The sequence below is a fragment of the Schistocerca nitens genome, chromosome 9, assembly GCF_023898315.1.
Source record: "Schistocerca nitens isolate TAMUIC-IGC-003100 chromosome 9, iqSchNite1.1, whole genome shotgun sequence".
Classification (NCBI taxonomy): Eukaryota; Metazoa; Arthropoda; class Insecta; order Orthoptera; family Acrididae; genus Schistocerca; species Schistocerca nitens.
The window spans coordinates 312,399,924-312,418,134 of NC_064622.1; the positions used below are offsets into that span (position 1 = coordinate 312,399,924).

General features: G+C 39.1%; 1 protein-coding gene across 1 annotated transcript in view; it reads left to right on the plus strand.

Annotated features, from left to right (window-relative positions):
• LOC126204202 (sodium channel protein Nach-like) overlaps positions 1-18,211 on the plus strand; it is a 182,852-nt gene that overhangs the window by 28,682 nt on the left and 135,959 nt on the right. Inside the window, exons 2-3 of the mRNA XM_049938602.1 lie at positions 2,548-2,742; positions 17,389-17,551. Coding sequence (XP_049794559.1) covers positions 2,548-2,742; positions 17,389-17,551 — 358 coding nt within the window. The remainder of the gene's footprint in view (positions 1-2,547; positions 2,743-17,388; positions 17,552-18,211) is intronic.

Here is an 18,211-nt window from a genome sequence, read left to right on the forward strand (position 1 = left end):
CGTACCATCACATTTCCGACTTTGATAAAGGTCGGATTGTAGCCTATCATGATTGCGGTTTATAGTATCGTGACATTGCTGCTCATGTTGGTCGAGATCCAATGACTGTTAGCAGAATATGGAATTGGTGGGTTCAGGAGGGTAATACGGAATGCCATGTTGGATCCCAATGGCTTCGTATCACTAGCAGTTGAGATGACAGGCATCTAATCTGCATGGCTGTAACGGATCGTGCAACCACGTCTCGATCCCTGAGTCAACAGATGGGGACGTTTGCAAGACAACAACCATCTGCAACGAACAGTTCGACGATGTTTGCAGCAGCATGGACTGTCAGCTCGGAGACCATGGCTGCAGTTACCCTTGACACTGCATCACAGACTGGAGCGCCTGCGATGGTGTACTAAACGATGAACCTGGGTGCACGAATGGCAAAATGTCATTTTTTCAGATGAATCCAGGTTCTGTTTATGGCATCATGGTGGTCGCATCTGCGTTTGGCGACGTCGCGGTGAATGCACATTGGAAGCATGTATTCGTCATCACCATACTGGCGTATCACCAGGTGAGATGGTATGGGGTGCCATTGGTTACACATCTCGGTCACCTCTTGTTCACATTGACAGTACTAGGAACAGTGGACGTTACATTTCACATGTGTTACAACCCGTGGCTCTCCACTTCATTAGATCCCTGCGAAACCCTACATTTCAGCAGGATAATGAACGACCGCATGTTTCAGGTCCTGTACGGGCCTTTCTGGATACAGAAAATGTTCGACTGCTGCCCTGGCCAGCAGATTCTCCAGATCTCTCACCAATTGAAAACATCTGATCAATTGTGGCCGAGCAGCTGTCTCATCACAATACGCCAGTCACTACTCTTGATGAACTGTGGTATAGTGTTGAAGCTGCATGGGTATCTGTACACGCCATCCAAGCTCTGTTTGACTCAATGCCCAGGCATATCAAGGCCATTATTACAGCCAGAGGTGGTTGTTCTGGGTACTGATTTCTCAGGATCTATGCACCCAAATTGAGTGACAATGTAATCACATGTCAGTTCTAGTATAATATATTTGTCCAATGAATACCCGTTTAGCATCTGCATTTCTTCTTGGTGTAGCAATTTTTATGGCCAGTAGTATATAACATGTGATGAAGTGTCTCTTGTTTTGGTAATCAGCTGGACACTGACTGACAAGTGGGCTACTTCACCTAAGTGGGTGCCGCGGCACAGTTCTTTGCCAGCATATTATGGCAAGTGGCTGCTTGCAGCAAAGATTCCCCTTGCATTAGGCTCACACCATTACTCTCCTCAGAACCTTTTTATTTAATTTTCATTACATATGAAAAGCTGTTGTTATGACTCTTGTCCCATTTTTTCTTCAGAGTTATTACTTTTCAAGATGCCTTATCCTACTGTGTCTCTCGTGGTCTAGATTCCTGACTGAAATTAGTGACTGATGCTTTGAAAAATAAATTTCATTTTCTTTTTGTCCATTCCTTTACATCTCAATGAGGAGATATTTCTTCCTTGAAAGTTTCAGATCTTTATGTCTTTTTGTAGACTTAATTTCATCTTGGAACTCCTGCTGACTTTCAGGCTGGCCATTGTACTATTTGTTTAGATTTATTTCTCTGCACTTTTTCTCAGCTTGTCCTTTTCTTGAGCAACTCAGAACCTCAACTCATATGAATCACCAACCTTCTAGAATTTTAAATACATGTTACAAGTAAGTTAAATATAAAACAAGCACCTGTATCAATACAAACCAAAGTTAAAGCTTCTATTAGAGGCGTAGACAGTTCACTGGATTGGGGGGGGGGGGCGGAGTGGCAGGGGCAAAGGGTCAAAGGGTCATTCATCAGCCACACCTCCCCCTTCCAGCAACACACCGACCAGTTGAAATAGCCGGGCCATCACAAATCAGCCTAAAAATGATGAACTTTTTTTGGTTTATCCAACAATCCTAAATGTCCTAAATATGGTTATTGGTAAGTAACATAACATAATCAGTTTAATTAAGTGGTAGGCTAATTTGGAAGAATTTTTCACCTCTCAACCCTGTAGTTAATTTGGTAGAATTTTTCACCCTTCAACCCTGGAGTTCATCCTGGATCTGCCTCTGACTTAGAGGAATAGGTATACATACTTTCAAATATTCTGATGTGCTTTAAATGTGTCTATTATGATCTTATCATCATAATATTTCACTCAGTCAGGGCTAATACATTTCTTATTAAAACATAGTGTCAAATTCATATCACTGAGTGTACTGTCAAGTATTGCAAGACAAATTATTTAAATGATCAGCTGAGATACAATGCTGCATGAAAGACCATTAACATTCATTTGCTTCCACTTCTTTTAAATGAATTCATAACCATGGCAATAAAGTAGAAAAATGTGTGAGTGAAGTGTTTTGGTTACAATCATATACCAATCACTCATTAACTCAGTAATTAACTACAAATTAATTTTATAGTTGGTGCCTTTAGATCGCTGTGTGTTTGTATATAATGTATACCTGTGACTTGTTTTCAGGCTTTTTTGGCTTATATGCTGTGTGCTCTGTTGGTACGCATCTGCATTACTTATAAAGTCATCATGGAATGCCTTTCAAAACAATGCTGTCAGCTTTGCTACGGAGACGCTATATTTGAATTTCAGCACTGATTTTCCAGCAGTTATTGTCTGTGAGTGGAACAATGATGATCGCATAAAAACAGTGATGAATAGGTGAGTGGTTTACAGAAACATCAAGTAAACATGTTTGATATTTTTAGTCTTAGATTAGACATAAAGTAAACTTATCCAAACAAGCTTTTGTTCTGTAACTATTTATACCAGTACTGAACTGCAGGGCTCGGCTACAGATGAACATCTGAATAGAATATTAGTACTATTAAAAAGTGTTATTATCCTGGTATATGTACTTGGATATGGTGTGTCCTACTATCACTTATTGGTGTAATATGTAAAAGCATGTGCTTTGTGTTTCAATAAAGGAGAGTATGTAAATGCCTTGATATTCATAACAGCAACATTTCAAATATGGGCAGTTGCTTTAAACAAACAATATTTTCTAAAATATTTGAGAAATTGATATATTCTAGAACAGTATCTCACCTGAGCAACAATAATATCCTCAGCAAATAACGGCTGGATTTAAGAAGAGTTGTGCTACTGAGAATGTCAGTTGGATGTTCTCTTACCAAATTTTACAATCATTAGTTGACAAAATAGTGCCATTTGGTATTTTTGGTGACCTACCTAAGGCATTTGACTGTGTGAATCACAATATTCTCCTAGATAAACTGAAGTTTTATGGGATTAATGGTAAAGCCAAACGACAGATAGTGTCACCTCTAACCCAAACAATGCAGAAAGTTGTACATATTAATTCAGCCAATGTAGTCTGGGGAAGTTATTCTGATAGGGGAGAGATCATGTATGGAGTTCCCCAGCATTCAAACTTAGGTCCACTATTGTAACTCCTAAATGTAAACAATCTTCTGTCTAATATAAAACAAGCAGAATTGTCGATTTTTGCAGATGACACTAGTACCGTAGTTGACGAAGCAACAAACAAAGTTATTAAATTACTCACCCATTCTCTAGTCCCAGTTATTTCTAAAATAAGAGAGTACTGTATACATCAGCAGATGGACCAATATTTTGAACATAATAATCTAATCTGCCCTGTAGAGTAAGCCTTTTGATCTACTTTCTCTTCTGTGAAAGCAATTGACAGAATCATAACAAAAGTATAGGATTGCTTTGAGAATAAGTCAGTAAATTGTGCAATACTATTGGATTTAAGGAAGGCATTTGGTACAGTGTCCCACACTATCATAATAAGCAAACTACTGTACTATCGAATAGGGCAGGAAGCCCTTCTTGTACTGCAGTAATGCCAAAGCAATAAAAAATAGTTAGTGTGTATGAATAATGAAAAATCAGATCCTTTACCTGTTAAAAAAAGGAGTGCTGCAGGGCTCATTTCTTGGGCCCTTTCTGTTCATTATATATGCATAAATGATCTGCCTTTTGTATCACTCTGTGACACTGTACCAGATGCCGATGACTCAACATTAATTGCTCAAAATACCAGCACAGATGAGCAACAACTAAATGTTGCAATAGCAATAGATAGGTGTGTCTCCTGGTTTGAGGCAAATGCATTACACATAAATTGTAGCAGAACAAAAAACATTCTGTTTAATCTGAATTGCCCCAAGGATGAAAGTAAATCAGTGAAACTTCTTCAATTCCACATTGATCAAAGACGAAGCTGGGATACATATATGGAGAAGTTATGCTGCAGATTTGCATGTGTGATCTATGTGCTGTACGAGGGCTATCCACAAAGTGCATTACATTTTGGAATTAAAAATAAATAAAGTATTGGAATTTTTTTTTATTATATACAGATGAAAGCCACACTTAAATACTACTTTTCTACATAGTTGCCATTTAAATTAAGGCACTTATCATAGCGATGGACGAGCTTGGAAATTCCTTCGTCGTAAAATTCGGCTGCCTGCGCCTTCAACCACGTGGTTAATCAGTAACCCGGTAGAAATACAATTTTTGTGGCTTTCCTGGAAAGAGGCACTACAGTAAACTCTCAAAGGTATTGCCAAACTCTGCACAACCTCAGAAGAGCAATACAAAACAAGCGCAGGGGAAAGTTGGGCTCAAAGAGCTTGCTGATTCACGACAACGCCCGGGCCCACACGGCAAATGCCACTCGTTAAGTTCTCGAATCTTTTAAGTGGGAGTTGATTCCTCATCCGCCATACAGTCCTGACCTGGCACCGAGTGACTTCCACCTATTCCCAGCAATGAAGAAGTGGTTGGCTATGCAGCGTTTTGATTACGACGCGCAGCTTCAAGAAGAGGTAACCACGTGGTTGAAGGCGCAGGCGGCCGAATTTTACGACGAAGGAATTTCCAAGCTCGTCCATCGCTACAATAAGTGCCTTAATTTAAATGGCAACTATGTAGAAAAGTAGTATTTAAGTGTGGCTTTCATCTGTATATAATAAAAAAAAATTCCAATACTTTATTTATTTTTAATTCCAAAACGTAATGTACTTTGTGGATAGTCCTCGTATAAGCTGGGAGGCTGTGTAAGTGAAATTCTGCTGCTGCATGCATACTTTTCTTTCATCAGTTCAAATCTGACATGTGGAATTTTGCTGTGGGGAAACTCACCTGGATCTAAAACTGTATTTAAATGGCAAGAAAGGCCATCAGATACATTGCAAGACTCGCACCATGAGAATCTCATAAACACTACTTCAAGAAAATGAAAATTATGACAGTATCTAGTTTATATACACACATCAAAAAAAGTTTTGCATCACCTCGGTTCCAAGAGTTCTGGAACCTGTACAGAAAATTGGAATAGAGATCAAAAAAATATCATTTCTGCCCTTTTTATTCCTCATGAAAATCACACATTGCATGGTGTACCACCATACAGCAAGACCTTCAGTGGTGGTGGTCCAGATTGCTGTACACACCAGTACCTCTAATACCCAGTAGCATGTCCTCTTGTAAATGATGCATGCCTGTATTCATCGTGGCATACTATCCACATGTTCATCAAGGCACTGTTGGTTCAGACTGTCGCACTCCTCAATGGCGATTCCGCGTAGATCCCTCAGAGTGGTTACTGGGTCACATCGTCCATAAACAGTCCTTTTCAATCTATCCCAGACATGTGCGATAGGGTTCATGTTTGGAAAACATGCTGGCCACTCTAGTCGAGTGATGTCGTTATCCTGAAGGAAGTCATTCACCAGATGTGCATGATGGCGGCGCAAATTTTCATCCATGAAGATGAATTCCTCACCAATATGCTGCCAATATGGTTGCACTATCAGTCAGAGGATGGCATTCACATATCGTATAGCCGTTACGGTGCTTTCCATGAGCACCAGCGGCATACGTCGGTGCCACATAATGCAATCCCAAAACAGCAGGGAACCTCCACCTTGCTGCACTTGCTGGACAGTGTGACTAAAGCATTCTGCCTGACTGGGTTGCCTCAAAACACATCTCTGATGATTGTCTGATTGGAGGCATATGCCACACTCATCGGTGAAGAGAACGTGATGCCAATCCTGAGCGGTCCATTAGACATGTTGTTGGGCCCATCTGTACTGCACTGCATGGTGCTGTGGTTGCAAAGATGGACCTCGCCATGTACGTTTGGAGTGAAGTCGTGTATCATGCAGCCTATTGCACACACTTTAAGTCATAACATGACATCCTGTGTCTGCATGAAAAGCATTATTCAACATGGTGGCTTTGCTGTCAGAGTTCCTCCAAACCACCATCCATAGGTAGCAGTCATCCACTGCATTAGTAGTACTTGAGAGGCCTGTGCAAGGCATGTCATTGACAGTTCCTGTCTCTCTCTGTATCTCCTCCACATCTGAACAACATCGGTTTGGTTCACTCCAAGACGCCTGGACACTTCCCTTGTTGAGAGCCCTTCCTGGCACAGAGTCACAATGCAGACATGATCAAAGAATGGTATTGGCCATCTAGGCATGGTTGAAATACAGACAACATGAACTGTGTACCTCCCTCCTGGTGGAATGACTGGAACTGATCGGCTGTCAGACCCGCTCCATCTAATAGGTGCTTCTCATGCATGGTTGTTTACATCTTTGCAAAGGGGCTGTGTCTGTGATACAATATCCATAGTCAATGTCTATCTTCAGGAGTTCTGGGAACTGGGGTGATGCAAAACTTTTTTTTATGTGTGTATTTACAGTTGCCTATTTTTCAATAAAGGCTGTCAATACACAAAGCTGCAACTAAAATTTTTGATAATTTCTCCAGTGATATAAAAGACTGACAGACAGCAAAGTAATATTTGAAAACAACCTGAAAAATATCATCTTTGATAACTGCTTCTGTTTTGTAGAAGAATTCCTATTATTGCAATGTGTAAAAGATGGTGAAAAGGAATTACTGACTCATATCTGTATATTTAATAACAATATTTATGTACAAGCTCTGTGCTGAAAATAATTTGGTGATGATATGGAAAAAATGTAAAACACTAAAGCTGTCCTCAATCCGAAAGTTGTTTTAACAACACAATGGTTTACTAAGCATGGTTCTATTGGAGGTGGTAAGTTGCACATTTGCTTTCCTTCAGAGTTTGAACTGACTTATCTAGTCAGTTATATGAGGACATACAATTTTAAATGGACTCTGGACCACAGTGCAACTTGACATGTTTCACATGTATAAATCACTGCCAGAGACAGTGGATTTTTCTTGTGTATCTCTCAGTCTTTACTATTTCTTTTATTGAAAAACCAAATTAAAATCTCTCTAAGAGGAAATGTCATATTTATCTCAAAAAGATGAAAAGAGATTAGTGTTATCCAAGATCTTTTGAGTGTAAGATTTTCTAGTAAGCTACATTATACTATGAAAGTGCATTATAAAATGAAAGAGGTTCTTTTATTATTTATTATGTCACCCCTTCTCTGTGTGTTTGCATAAAGCAGCATATACTATTTTAGAGCAATGCTTTAAATTTAATATTAATTTTTTAAAATCTACTTAGGCACTTCAGAACATTACTATACTGCAGAAATTAAATTAACATCCACAATCAAAGAAGGAAAAGCACAGACTATAACATTTCATTTATGACTGATTAAATTTGATAGTGATTTAAGGAATGAGAGCCCAGTGACATTACAACTGCTGCCACTTCCTTCCAACTGTCAGTAGTATTTAGGGTTAAACAAAGCTGACCTCCAGAATGTGCTACCACTGTTAAACTGCACTGCACCTCTGTGGTCCCATCCTGGTGCTGCTATGAAGAGGTGTGTGGTACTGGCATCCTCACAGAGTCAGGATCAGGTGATGTATCATGGTCATGCCCCTTAATCTTATAGTCATGTGGTTCCACTACAGTAAAGACTGATTTATTTATTGTGCTTGTTGATGTCAAATGGCTTTTTGTCACATATGAATATTTTAATGGGTGCATTAGCTGGCTGCAATGATTTCCAGGTCAAATCATGATGCACCTAGACACATTCACTTGATTTCAAGCCTTGAAATATGAGACACCATATTCCTTGAGTACACTATGTTGAAACCTGTAGTTTTTATGTGTATCCTTGGTACACAGTCAGACACTTCAGTATCAGTATTCAGAGTGGTACTGAAAAATTGTCCCTATAAACATAACAATTGTCCACAGATCAGTTCTGCAGATGCAGTCAGATTATTTCTGAAGACAGTTTACATGCCAAGTAAGACAAACATTGAGTCTCCATGCAGTATTTGAAGACATAGTAAATGATTGAAGACTTTAGATGAAGACGTAAGTGCAATACTAGTCCATTTGCTGAAGGATGGCAGACAGGTGTCCAAATTCATTGCATTATTGGTGGTGTTTCCAGTGCCTTGAAAACATAAGACTCAAAGTAGAAGACTTTATTTGTAATTACACACAGTGGTGTATCAAATTCCATGATACAACCAGTAAAGAATGTTTAGAATACAGTCTAAGCTAAGGTTTCTGTCATTGGGAAGCTTCTGGCACTTATGGAAAGCAGTCAACTGTCTTCAGGTAGTATGTAATGCCTTCAAATGTTGGAAGTGGCCCAACACTATCACTGCGGATGTGCTCAAATTGCTGTTTTGGTGGAACAAATTACCAAGTGAAGAAGTTATATGCCAGCTAACTTTATTCTGCTGAAATGCACAAAATTACACAATGAAATTGTTGCATTTCTTTGGTATCTTAGGTCAAATAAATTCCCTCTGGTATAGAAATAATATCACTTTAACTCCTGGGTGGGGCAGACTATGGAGTGAAGATATGGCATAATTTCAGAAGTCAGTTGTAGCAAATTGGTGTACATTTGGATTTGAGACACCTCAGTACAGTCTTATATTTATGTTTGGTGTATTGATGATCTGAAATTGCAGGCTAGATGAAGGAACAAGAAACAGTTGTAGTTCTTTATCCTCTTCCTACATATTGGTGAAAGCTTTGAGTTGTAACTGTGTTTCAGTTGCCATGACGTGGTAAAGGGCATCTGCTGATAGATTCCTCCACTAATATGTTGAATATCAGTAGTGAATTGAGTGCTATAGTGCAGATGTCTTAGTTGGTGTGACAGTGCTTTTTCCACTTTCTTCAAAAATAATATGTTATCAGTTTGTGGTATGCATAAAGAATGGACTGTCAACCTTCTAGCATGTGTCAAAAAAAAATTTGGCACTATAAGCAATGTCAAGTTTTCTGCCATATGGTGAGCAGCTGGCTTGTGATGGTTATAACAGTTGGTTGAAAGTACAAGGGTAAGTCAATTATTATCCACAATTTAGTTATATTTTTGTTTATTTTGGTAGTACTGTCATTTTACATTGATGATGCTTGCTTTGTTTATTTGTTGTTATATCTTCACAATTTTCAAGCTGCTAGGTTAGTTTCGTTATCGCTGCCATGCTGTTAATCATGGCTGCTCCGCTGTCTATTTGCACCAAAGAAGAGCAATGTTCAGTGATCTGTTTTTTTGTGGTCTGAAGGCATATCAGGGTCCGAAATTCATCAAAGACTTTAGGTACAGTATGGGAACAGTACTTTATAAGTAATGCAGATGCGTACCAACAGAGCACACAGCATATAAGCCAAAAAAGCCTGAAAACAAGTAACAGGTATACATTATATACAAACACACAGCGCTCTAAAGGCACCAACTATAAAATTAATTTGTAGTTAATTACTGAGTTAATGAGTGATTGGTATATGATTGTAACCAAAACACTTCACTCACACATTTTTCTACTTTATTGCCATGGTTATGAATTCATTTAAAAGAAGTGGAAGCAAATGAATGTTAATGGTCTTTCATGCAGCATTGTATCTCAGCTGATCATTTAAGTAATTTGTCTTGCAATACTTGACAGTACACTCAGTGATATGAATTTGACACTATGTTTTAATAAGAAATGTATTAGCCCTGACTGAGTGAAATATTATGATGATAAGATCATAATAGACACATTTAAAACACATCAGAATATTTGAAAGTATGTATACCTATTCCTCTAAGTCAGAGGCAGATCCAGGATGAACTCCAGGGTTGAAGGGTGAAAAATTCTACCAAATTAACTACAGGGTTGAGAGGTGAAAAATTCTTCCAAATTAGCCTACCACTTAATTAAACTGATTATGTTATGTTACTTACCAATAACCATATTTAGGACATTTAGGATTGTTGGATAAACCAAAAAAAGTTCATCATTTTTAGGCTGATTTGTGATGGCCCAGCTATTTCAACTGGTCGGTGTGTTGCTGGAAGGGGGAGGTGTGGCTGATGAATGACCCTTTGACCCTTTGCCACAACAGAGTGTGTACAAATGGATTGAAAAATTTTGAAATGGCCACACAGGTGTTACGCACAATGAAGGAGCCGGACGACCATTTACTGCCACAAATGAAGAAACCATTGAGTGTTCACGCAAAATGATTCTCTTAGACAGATGATTAACTATTGACAAAGTGGCACATCACCTGCAAATTAGTCATGGTTCTGCCTAAAAAATCATCCACAACAGACTTAGGTTTCATAACGTTTGTGCAAGATGGGTCCCAAAACAACTCACACAGTTGCATACACAAACACGCTTGGACATCTGCAAAAATCTTTTGGATAGCTATGGTAACAAAGGGGACAACATCTTAGACAGGAACATTACTGGTGATGAAACATGGATCCATCGTTATGAGCTGGAGAGTAAATGGCTGAGTTTGGAATGGAAACATCCAAATTTGCTGTGTAAGAAAAAGTTCAAGACCCAACTGTCCACAGGAAAACTGATGCTCATGGTTTTTTGGGATGCACAACGTCCAGTACTGGAACATTATGGGGAAAGGGGCACAACAATAAACAGTGTACATTACAATGAGATGCTTACTGCCAGGCTAAAGCCTGCAATTCGAAGCAAATGCTGAGGATTGCTGTCAAAAGGTGTTGTGTTATTGCACGACAATGCCTGTCTGCGTACTGCTGCCCACACTGCTGAAACACTCCAGAAACTCAAATTTGAAGTACTGGATCAGCTTCCATATAGTCCCAATCTTGCTCCTTCTATCACATGTTTGGTCCACTCAAACAGGCATTAAGGGGCTGTTGATTTGCCTCGGACAAAGCAGTGAAAGAAGCGGTGCATTCCTGGCTTGTAGCTCAACCGAGAACCTTTTTTTTATGAGGACATCAGGAAGCTTGTATGATGATGGAACAAGTGCATTGAAATGCAAGGAGACTATTTCAAAAAATGATGTTCTTGTAAATGTCCTGTTTGATTACAATAAAATTTTTTAACTACTTTGTGGATAATAATTGACTTACCCTTGTAAATGGCTGTAACTGATTGTCAGTTGGTTGTTACAATGCAGCTCATATTGCAGTCGATGATCCATCTACTTTCATTCACTCATTTGTTCATTTACTCACTCACACATTATGTTATGTAAATCCTCTCATGAAAAATAACCTTCAGGAATGTGGAATGAATCAAGTTATACAATAAAAGACAGAATATAGTGGCTACTTCTGTAAAGTCTTTTTTTTTTTTTTTTTTTTTTTTTTTTTGCCCCCCCCCCCCCCCATCAGTCTACTGACTGGTTTGATGCGGCCCGCCACGAATTCTTTTCCTGTGCTAACCTCTTCATCTCAGAGTAGCACTTGCAACCTACGTCCTCAATTATTTGCTTGACATATTCCAATCTCTGTCTTCCTCTACAGTTTTTGCCCTCTACAGCTCCCTCTAGTACCATGGAAGTCATTCCCTCATGTCTTAGCAGATGTCCTATCATCTTGTCCCTTCTCCTTATCAGTGTTTTCCACATATTCCTTTCCTCTCCGATTCTGCGTAGAACCTCCTCATTCCTTACCTTATCAGTCCAACTAATTTTCAACATTCGTCTATAGCACCACATCTCAAATGCTTCGATTCTCTTCTGTTCTGGTTTTCCCTCAGTCCATGTTTCACTACCATACAATGCTGTACTCCAGATGTACATCCTCAGAAATTTCTTCCTCAAATTAAGGCCGGTATTTGATATTAGTAGACTTCTCTTGGCCAGAAATGCCTTTTTTGCCATAGTGAGTCTGCTTTTGATGTCCTCCTTGCTCCGTCCGTCATTGGTTATTTTACTGCCTAGGTAGCAGAATTCCTTAACTTCATTGACTGCGTGACCATCAATCCTGATGTTAAGTTTCTCGCTGTTCTCATTTCTACTACTTCTCATTACCTTCGTCTTTCTCTGATTTACTCTCAAACCATACTGTGTACTCATTAGACTGTTCATTCTGTTCAGCAGATCATTTAATTCTTCTTCACTTTCACTCAGGATAGCAATGTCATCAGCGAATCGTATCATTGATATCCTTTCATGTTGTATTTTAATTCCACTCCTGAACCTTTCTTTTATTTCCATCATTGCTTCCTCGATGTACAGATTGAAGAGTAGGGGCGAAAGGCTACAGCCTTGTCTTACACCCTTCTTAATACGAGCACTTCATTCTTGATCGTCCACTCTTATTATTCCCTCTTGGTTGTTGTTCATATTGTATATGACCCGTCTCTCCCTATAGCTTACCCCTACTTTTTTCAGAATCTCGAACAGCTTGCACCATTTTATATTGTCGAACACTTCTTCCAGGTCGACAAATCCTATGAAAGTGTCTTGATTTTCCCTTAGACTTGCTTCCATTATTAGCCGTAACATCAGAATTGCCTCTCTCGTCCCTTTACTTTTCCTAAAGCCAAACTGATCATCACCTACCGCATTCTCAATTTTCTTTTCAATTCTTCTGTATATTATTCTTGTAAGCAGCTTCGATGCATGAGCTGTTAAGCTGATTGTGCGATAATTCTCGCACTTGTCAGCTCTTGCCGTCTTCGGAATTGTGTGGATGATGCTTTTCCGAAAGTCAGATGGTATATCGCCAGACTCATATATTCTACACACCAACGTGAATAGTTGTTTTGTTGCCACTTCCCCCAATGATTTTAGAAATTCTGATGGAATGTTATCTATCCCTTCTGCCTTGTTTGACCGTAAGTCCTCCAAAGCTCTTTTAAATTCTGATTCTAATACTGGATCCCCTATCTCTTCTAAATCGACTCCTGTTTCTTCTTCTATCACATCAGACAAATCTCCACCCTCATAGAGGCTTTCAATGTATTCTTTCCACCTATCTGCTCTCTCCTCTGCATTTAACAGTGGAATTCCCATTGCACTCTTAATGTTACCACTGTTGCTTTTAATGTCACCAAAGGTTGTTTTGACTTTCCTGTATGCTGAGTCTGTCCTTCCAACAATCATATCTTTTTCGATGTCTTCACATTTTTCCTGCAGCCATTTCATCTTAGCTTCCCTGCACTTCCTATTTATTTCATTCCTCAGCTACTTGTATTTCTGTATTCCTGATTTTCCTGGAACATGTTTGTACTTCCTCCTTTCATCAATCAACTGAAGTATTTCTTCTGTTACCCATGGTTTCTTCGCAGCTACCTTCTTTGTACCTATGTTTTCCTTCCCAGCTTCTGTGATGGCCCTTTTTAGAGATGTCCATTCCTCTTCAACTGTGCCGGCCGAAGTGGCCGTGCGGTTAAAGGCGCTGCAGTCTGGAACCGCAAGACCGCTACGGTCGCAGGTTCGAATCCTGCCTCGGGCATGGATGTTTGTGATGTCCTTAGGTTAGTTAGGTTTAACTAGTTCTAAGTTCTAGGGGACTAATGACCTCAGCAGTTGAGTCCCATAGTGCTCAGAGCCATTTGAACCATTTGATCTTCAACTGTACTGCCTACTGCGCTATTCCTTATTGCTGTATCTATAGCGTTAGAGAACTTCAAACGTATCTCGTCATTCCTTAGTACTTCCGTATCCCACTTCTTTGCGTATTGATTCTTCCTGACTAATGTCTTGAACTTCAGCCTACTCTTCATCACTACTATATTGTGATCTGAGTCTATATCTGCTCCTGGGTACGCCTTACAATCCAATATCTGATTTCGGAATCTCTGTCTGACCATGATGTAATCTAATTGAGATCTTCCCGTATCTCCCGGCCTTTTCCAAGTACACCTCCTCCTCTTGTGATTCTTGAACAGGGTATTCGCTATTACTAGCTGAAACTTGTTACAGAACTCAATTAGTCTTTCTCCTCTTTCATTCCTTGTCCCAAGCCCATATTCTCCTGTAACCTTTTCTTCTACTCCTTCCCTTACAACTGCATTCCAGTCACCCATGACTATTAGATTTTCGTCCCCATTTACATACTGCATTACCCTTTCAATATCCTCATACACTTTCTCTATCTGTTCATCTTCAGCATGCGACGTCAGCATGTATACCTGAACTATCGTTGTCGGTGTTGGCCTGCTGTCGATTCTGATTCGAACAACCCGGTCACTGAACTGTTCACAGTAACACACCATCTGCCCTACCTTCCTATTCATAACAAATCCTACACCTGTTATACCATTTTCTGCTGCTGTTGATATTACCCGATACTCATCTGACCAGAAATCCTTGTCTTCCTTCCACTTCACTTCACTGACCCCTACTATATCTAGATTGAGCCTTTGCATTTCCCTTTTCAGATTTTCTAGTTTTCCTACCAAGTTCAAGCTTCTGACATTCCACGCCCCGACTCGTAGAACATTATCCTTTCATTGATTATTCAATCTTTTTCTCATGGTAACCTCCCCCTTGGCAGTCCCCTCCCGGAGATCCGAATGGGGGACTATTCCAGAATCTTTTGCCAATGGAGAGATCATCATGACACTTCTTCAAATACAGGCCACATGTCCTGTGGATACACGTTACGTGTCTTTAATGCAGTGGTTTCCATTGCCTTCTGCATCCTCATGTCGTTGATCATTGCTGATTCTTCCGCCTTTAGGGGCAATTTCCCACCCCTAGGACAAGAGAGTGCCCTGAACCTCTATCCGCTCCTCCGCCCTCTTTGACAAGGCCGTTGGCAGAATGAGGCTGACTTCTTATGCCGGAAGTCTTCGGCTGCCAATGCTGATTATTTAACAAAAAATTATGACTAATGCTGCTGCAAGGGCTAGAGGTGTGTGTGTGGTGATGCTTTGGATAAGAGCTCTGCATTCACTGCATAAGTTGAGTAACTCTAAGAATTGCCTCATCTCATGTATTATAGGAGGACTGAAAAGTGGTAATAGCTTTCTCTCTTTCCTGCAGTAGGCAAATTCTTTGGTTGCTGATTGAGCAGTCAAGGAACTGCATTTCTGCAGCTTCAAATATGCATTTGGATGGATTAATGACCAAGCCATGTGCTTATAGCTGTATAAATATCTGTCCAGTGTGGTCTAAATGATCTGCATTGTTGTGTGACATGATGAGAACCTCTGCTATGTGCACACAGCAAAATGACAGGTAGCATGTCATCTCATGTGTGAATTAGGGGGTTAGCAACAGAGAGAATTCGTATCTGGTCACCTTCAGCCTTTCAGTGCCAGTCTGCATGCTATTGCATAAATGGGTTGGGGGGGGGGGGGCATCATAACAATGTGGTGTGTGTGGTTATATGTCTTATAGGACTGATATAGGTGATGGGCAAGTGATATCTGGAAACTGATGTAGTAGGTCATCACAGCATACAATCTCACCAACGATCACCCAAATGTCAGTGTCCATGGTGTGATGAAAACATCTATTGCTTGTCCATCAAATTGTTAAACTGAACCATTGTTGATGAAAATCTGCTCCAATAATTAGGTAGTCATGTTGGTAGCCATGGATCTCCAGATGAACCAGTGCCAAGGATGAAAATTGATCAGCAATGTTACAAAACTATTGGTCCTGGTGGGTGACTCATTTGCAGCATAAAAATGACTGTTGTCTATTTACCGTCGTGGAAGTCAGTCACATTCTGTGACAAATACTACATAACTATATCTTTGGAAGCCGGCCACCTTCCCTACTGGCATCTCCATTTCTTTTTCTTATCACAAGATGAGCAAACCTGGCAGCATTGTGCATCAAAAATGGGATGATATCAGTATATATTTGTTTGTGCATGCAGGTGTCTACTTCTGCTCATGGAATGTTGCCTTCAGAAAAAGTGCACAGGTCATTTAAGTTATGCATTGGTACTTGCCTGGGTGGTTCTGCTAATTGTGTGTGAAGTGTCTCTAAGAGATCCTCAGCTTTGAAAGAGACAGCAGTGATGACTGTATACAGTTACATCTCTAGTACATAACCAGTTGTCTGGGCAGGGTGTCAAGATTGCCAGCGTGTTCTGTAAAGATTGTTTGGATGTCCACTGGTGGACATAATAGTCATATAATATTTAGAATTTCATCTTCACTACACTGCCTTCTAGCATTTAAAGGTGTCAGGGGATCTGCAACGGGGTGCAATCTCCAAGCTCTCCAGAACATTACAGTTTCTCTAAGCCTTGGGTTTCAGGTTCCAAAAGTCATCTGATGAGCATGTGCTTGACTGCACTTATCTGTATTTGGCACATTTTTGTAACCATGTGTTTATTTACCCTGGCAATTACACAGCTATATTGCTTGTTAAAAGCATTGATATAAGAAAGAACAAATTAACTCCCTATTTGGTCAAATCATAGCATATGATTGCTGTATTAAGATAGTGTTGTCTTGATGAGGATGGAGTTAACTTTGACATTTGCTATCAGTGTTCTGATTTTTGTGATGCTTGGCATAGTCAACACAAGGCAATTACAATGCATGAATGTTACATGATAAAATCATAGGATAAAACTGCACATTTCAGTGTGTTACAGTGAGTTTGTTGCTACATTTATTATATCCATATCACGAGGATATTGAGTTTACAACTAAACTTTACGTGGAAATTAATGTTCACAGCCAAAGAATGAATATCACTATTATATTTCATTTGTGTAATGAAATTCTTTAGTCAAGGAGTCCTTATGTAAACCAAGGAGTGTAAACCTAGTAAGAATCCTGTTTACATCCTGATTCTTTTGATGTCTGTTATGGTTCTCATAAACAATGAGAAGGCAATTAATTTCACTATGAGAGTGATTAAAAGGACTCAAAAAATTTCAGTGTTTATTTATTGAGGCTACTAAAATTTATTGTTACCTGTGTGGTATGTTGACAAAGCTGACAACTGATCCCCAAACAGAGAAAATGTGAATAATACATAGGCCCTACTCTAAATTTGTTTATACTAAGAGACAATCAATGCACATTTTCACAGCAAAAATGCTATGGAAAGTAAATAGTTAATTTTCTTTTTTGTCAATGGCCAGTTCCAATAATGTTCAGACTAGTTTTTTATCTGTGCAGGAATATGGGTATCCATGATTTTGACCTTGATGAAATATATGCAGAAATAACATTCTTTCATGGTGAAGCCCATTTTATAAAGGATGCCTGCTACAACACAAAAGTCAAGAGGCTAGTGGCTGAACAGTGTCCACAAGAAGGGCTGAAACAAATTTCTCAAGAAGTAATTATTTCTTGTGTGGTAAAAAAGTTATGAAATAATGTCTCTCAGTTTATTTTAATATTATTGTGCTATTATACATGAAAGTAATCAGAGTTATCACTTTCAGTCTGCTAATTTAACTTACAGCAACCACAGTACTTTGCCAGAATCCAAATACAATTCTCTTAGTTGTGTGTGCACAATGTGACTAGGATCTTCTTGTTACCATTCAGAAATATGTCTTATTTATAAATTACTATCTCAGCTCTCATGTCTAATATAATAATTTTAAAAAAAATCTCTCTCTCTCTCTCCCTCCCTCTCTCTCTCTCTCTCTCTCTCTCTCTCTCTCTCTCTCTCTCTCACACACACACACACACACACACACACACCACACACATACACAAATTTCACTACATTGACTGATACTTCTCAAGATTAAATGAAAAACTATATTTAGTCAGTCTATAGTTTTCTTTTCTCTATACAGGTTAATTGATAATAGAAATAAAACATAAAGGACAGTATAATACATATATTTCACCCTCACTGACACATTGCTAAACTTCAGCTCTTACTTCAATAATACTTCTGCATTAAATTATGAAAAAAAATTCTTTCAAAATTTTCAAAATGCATCACTTAATTGAAGTCATAGAAAAATTTATTATGCAGAAAATC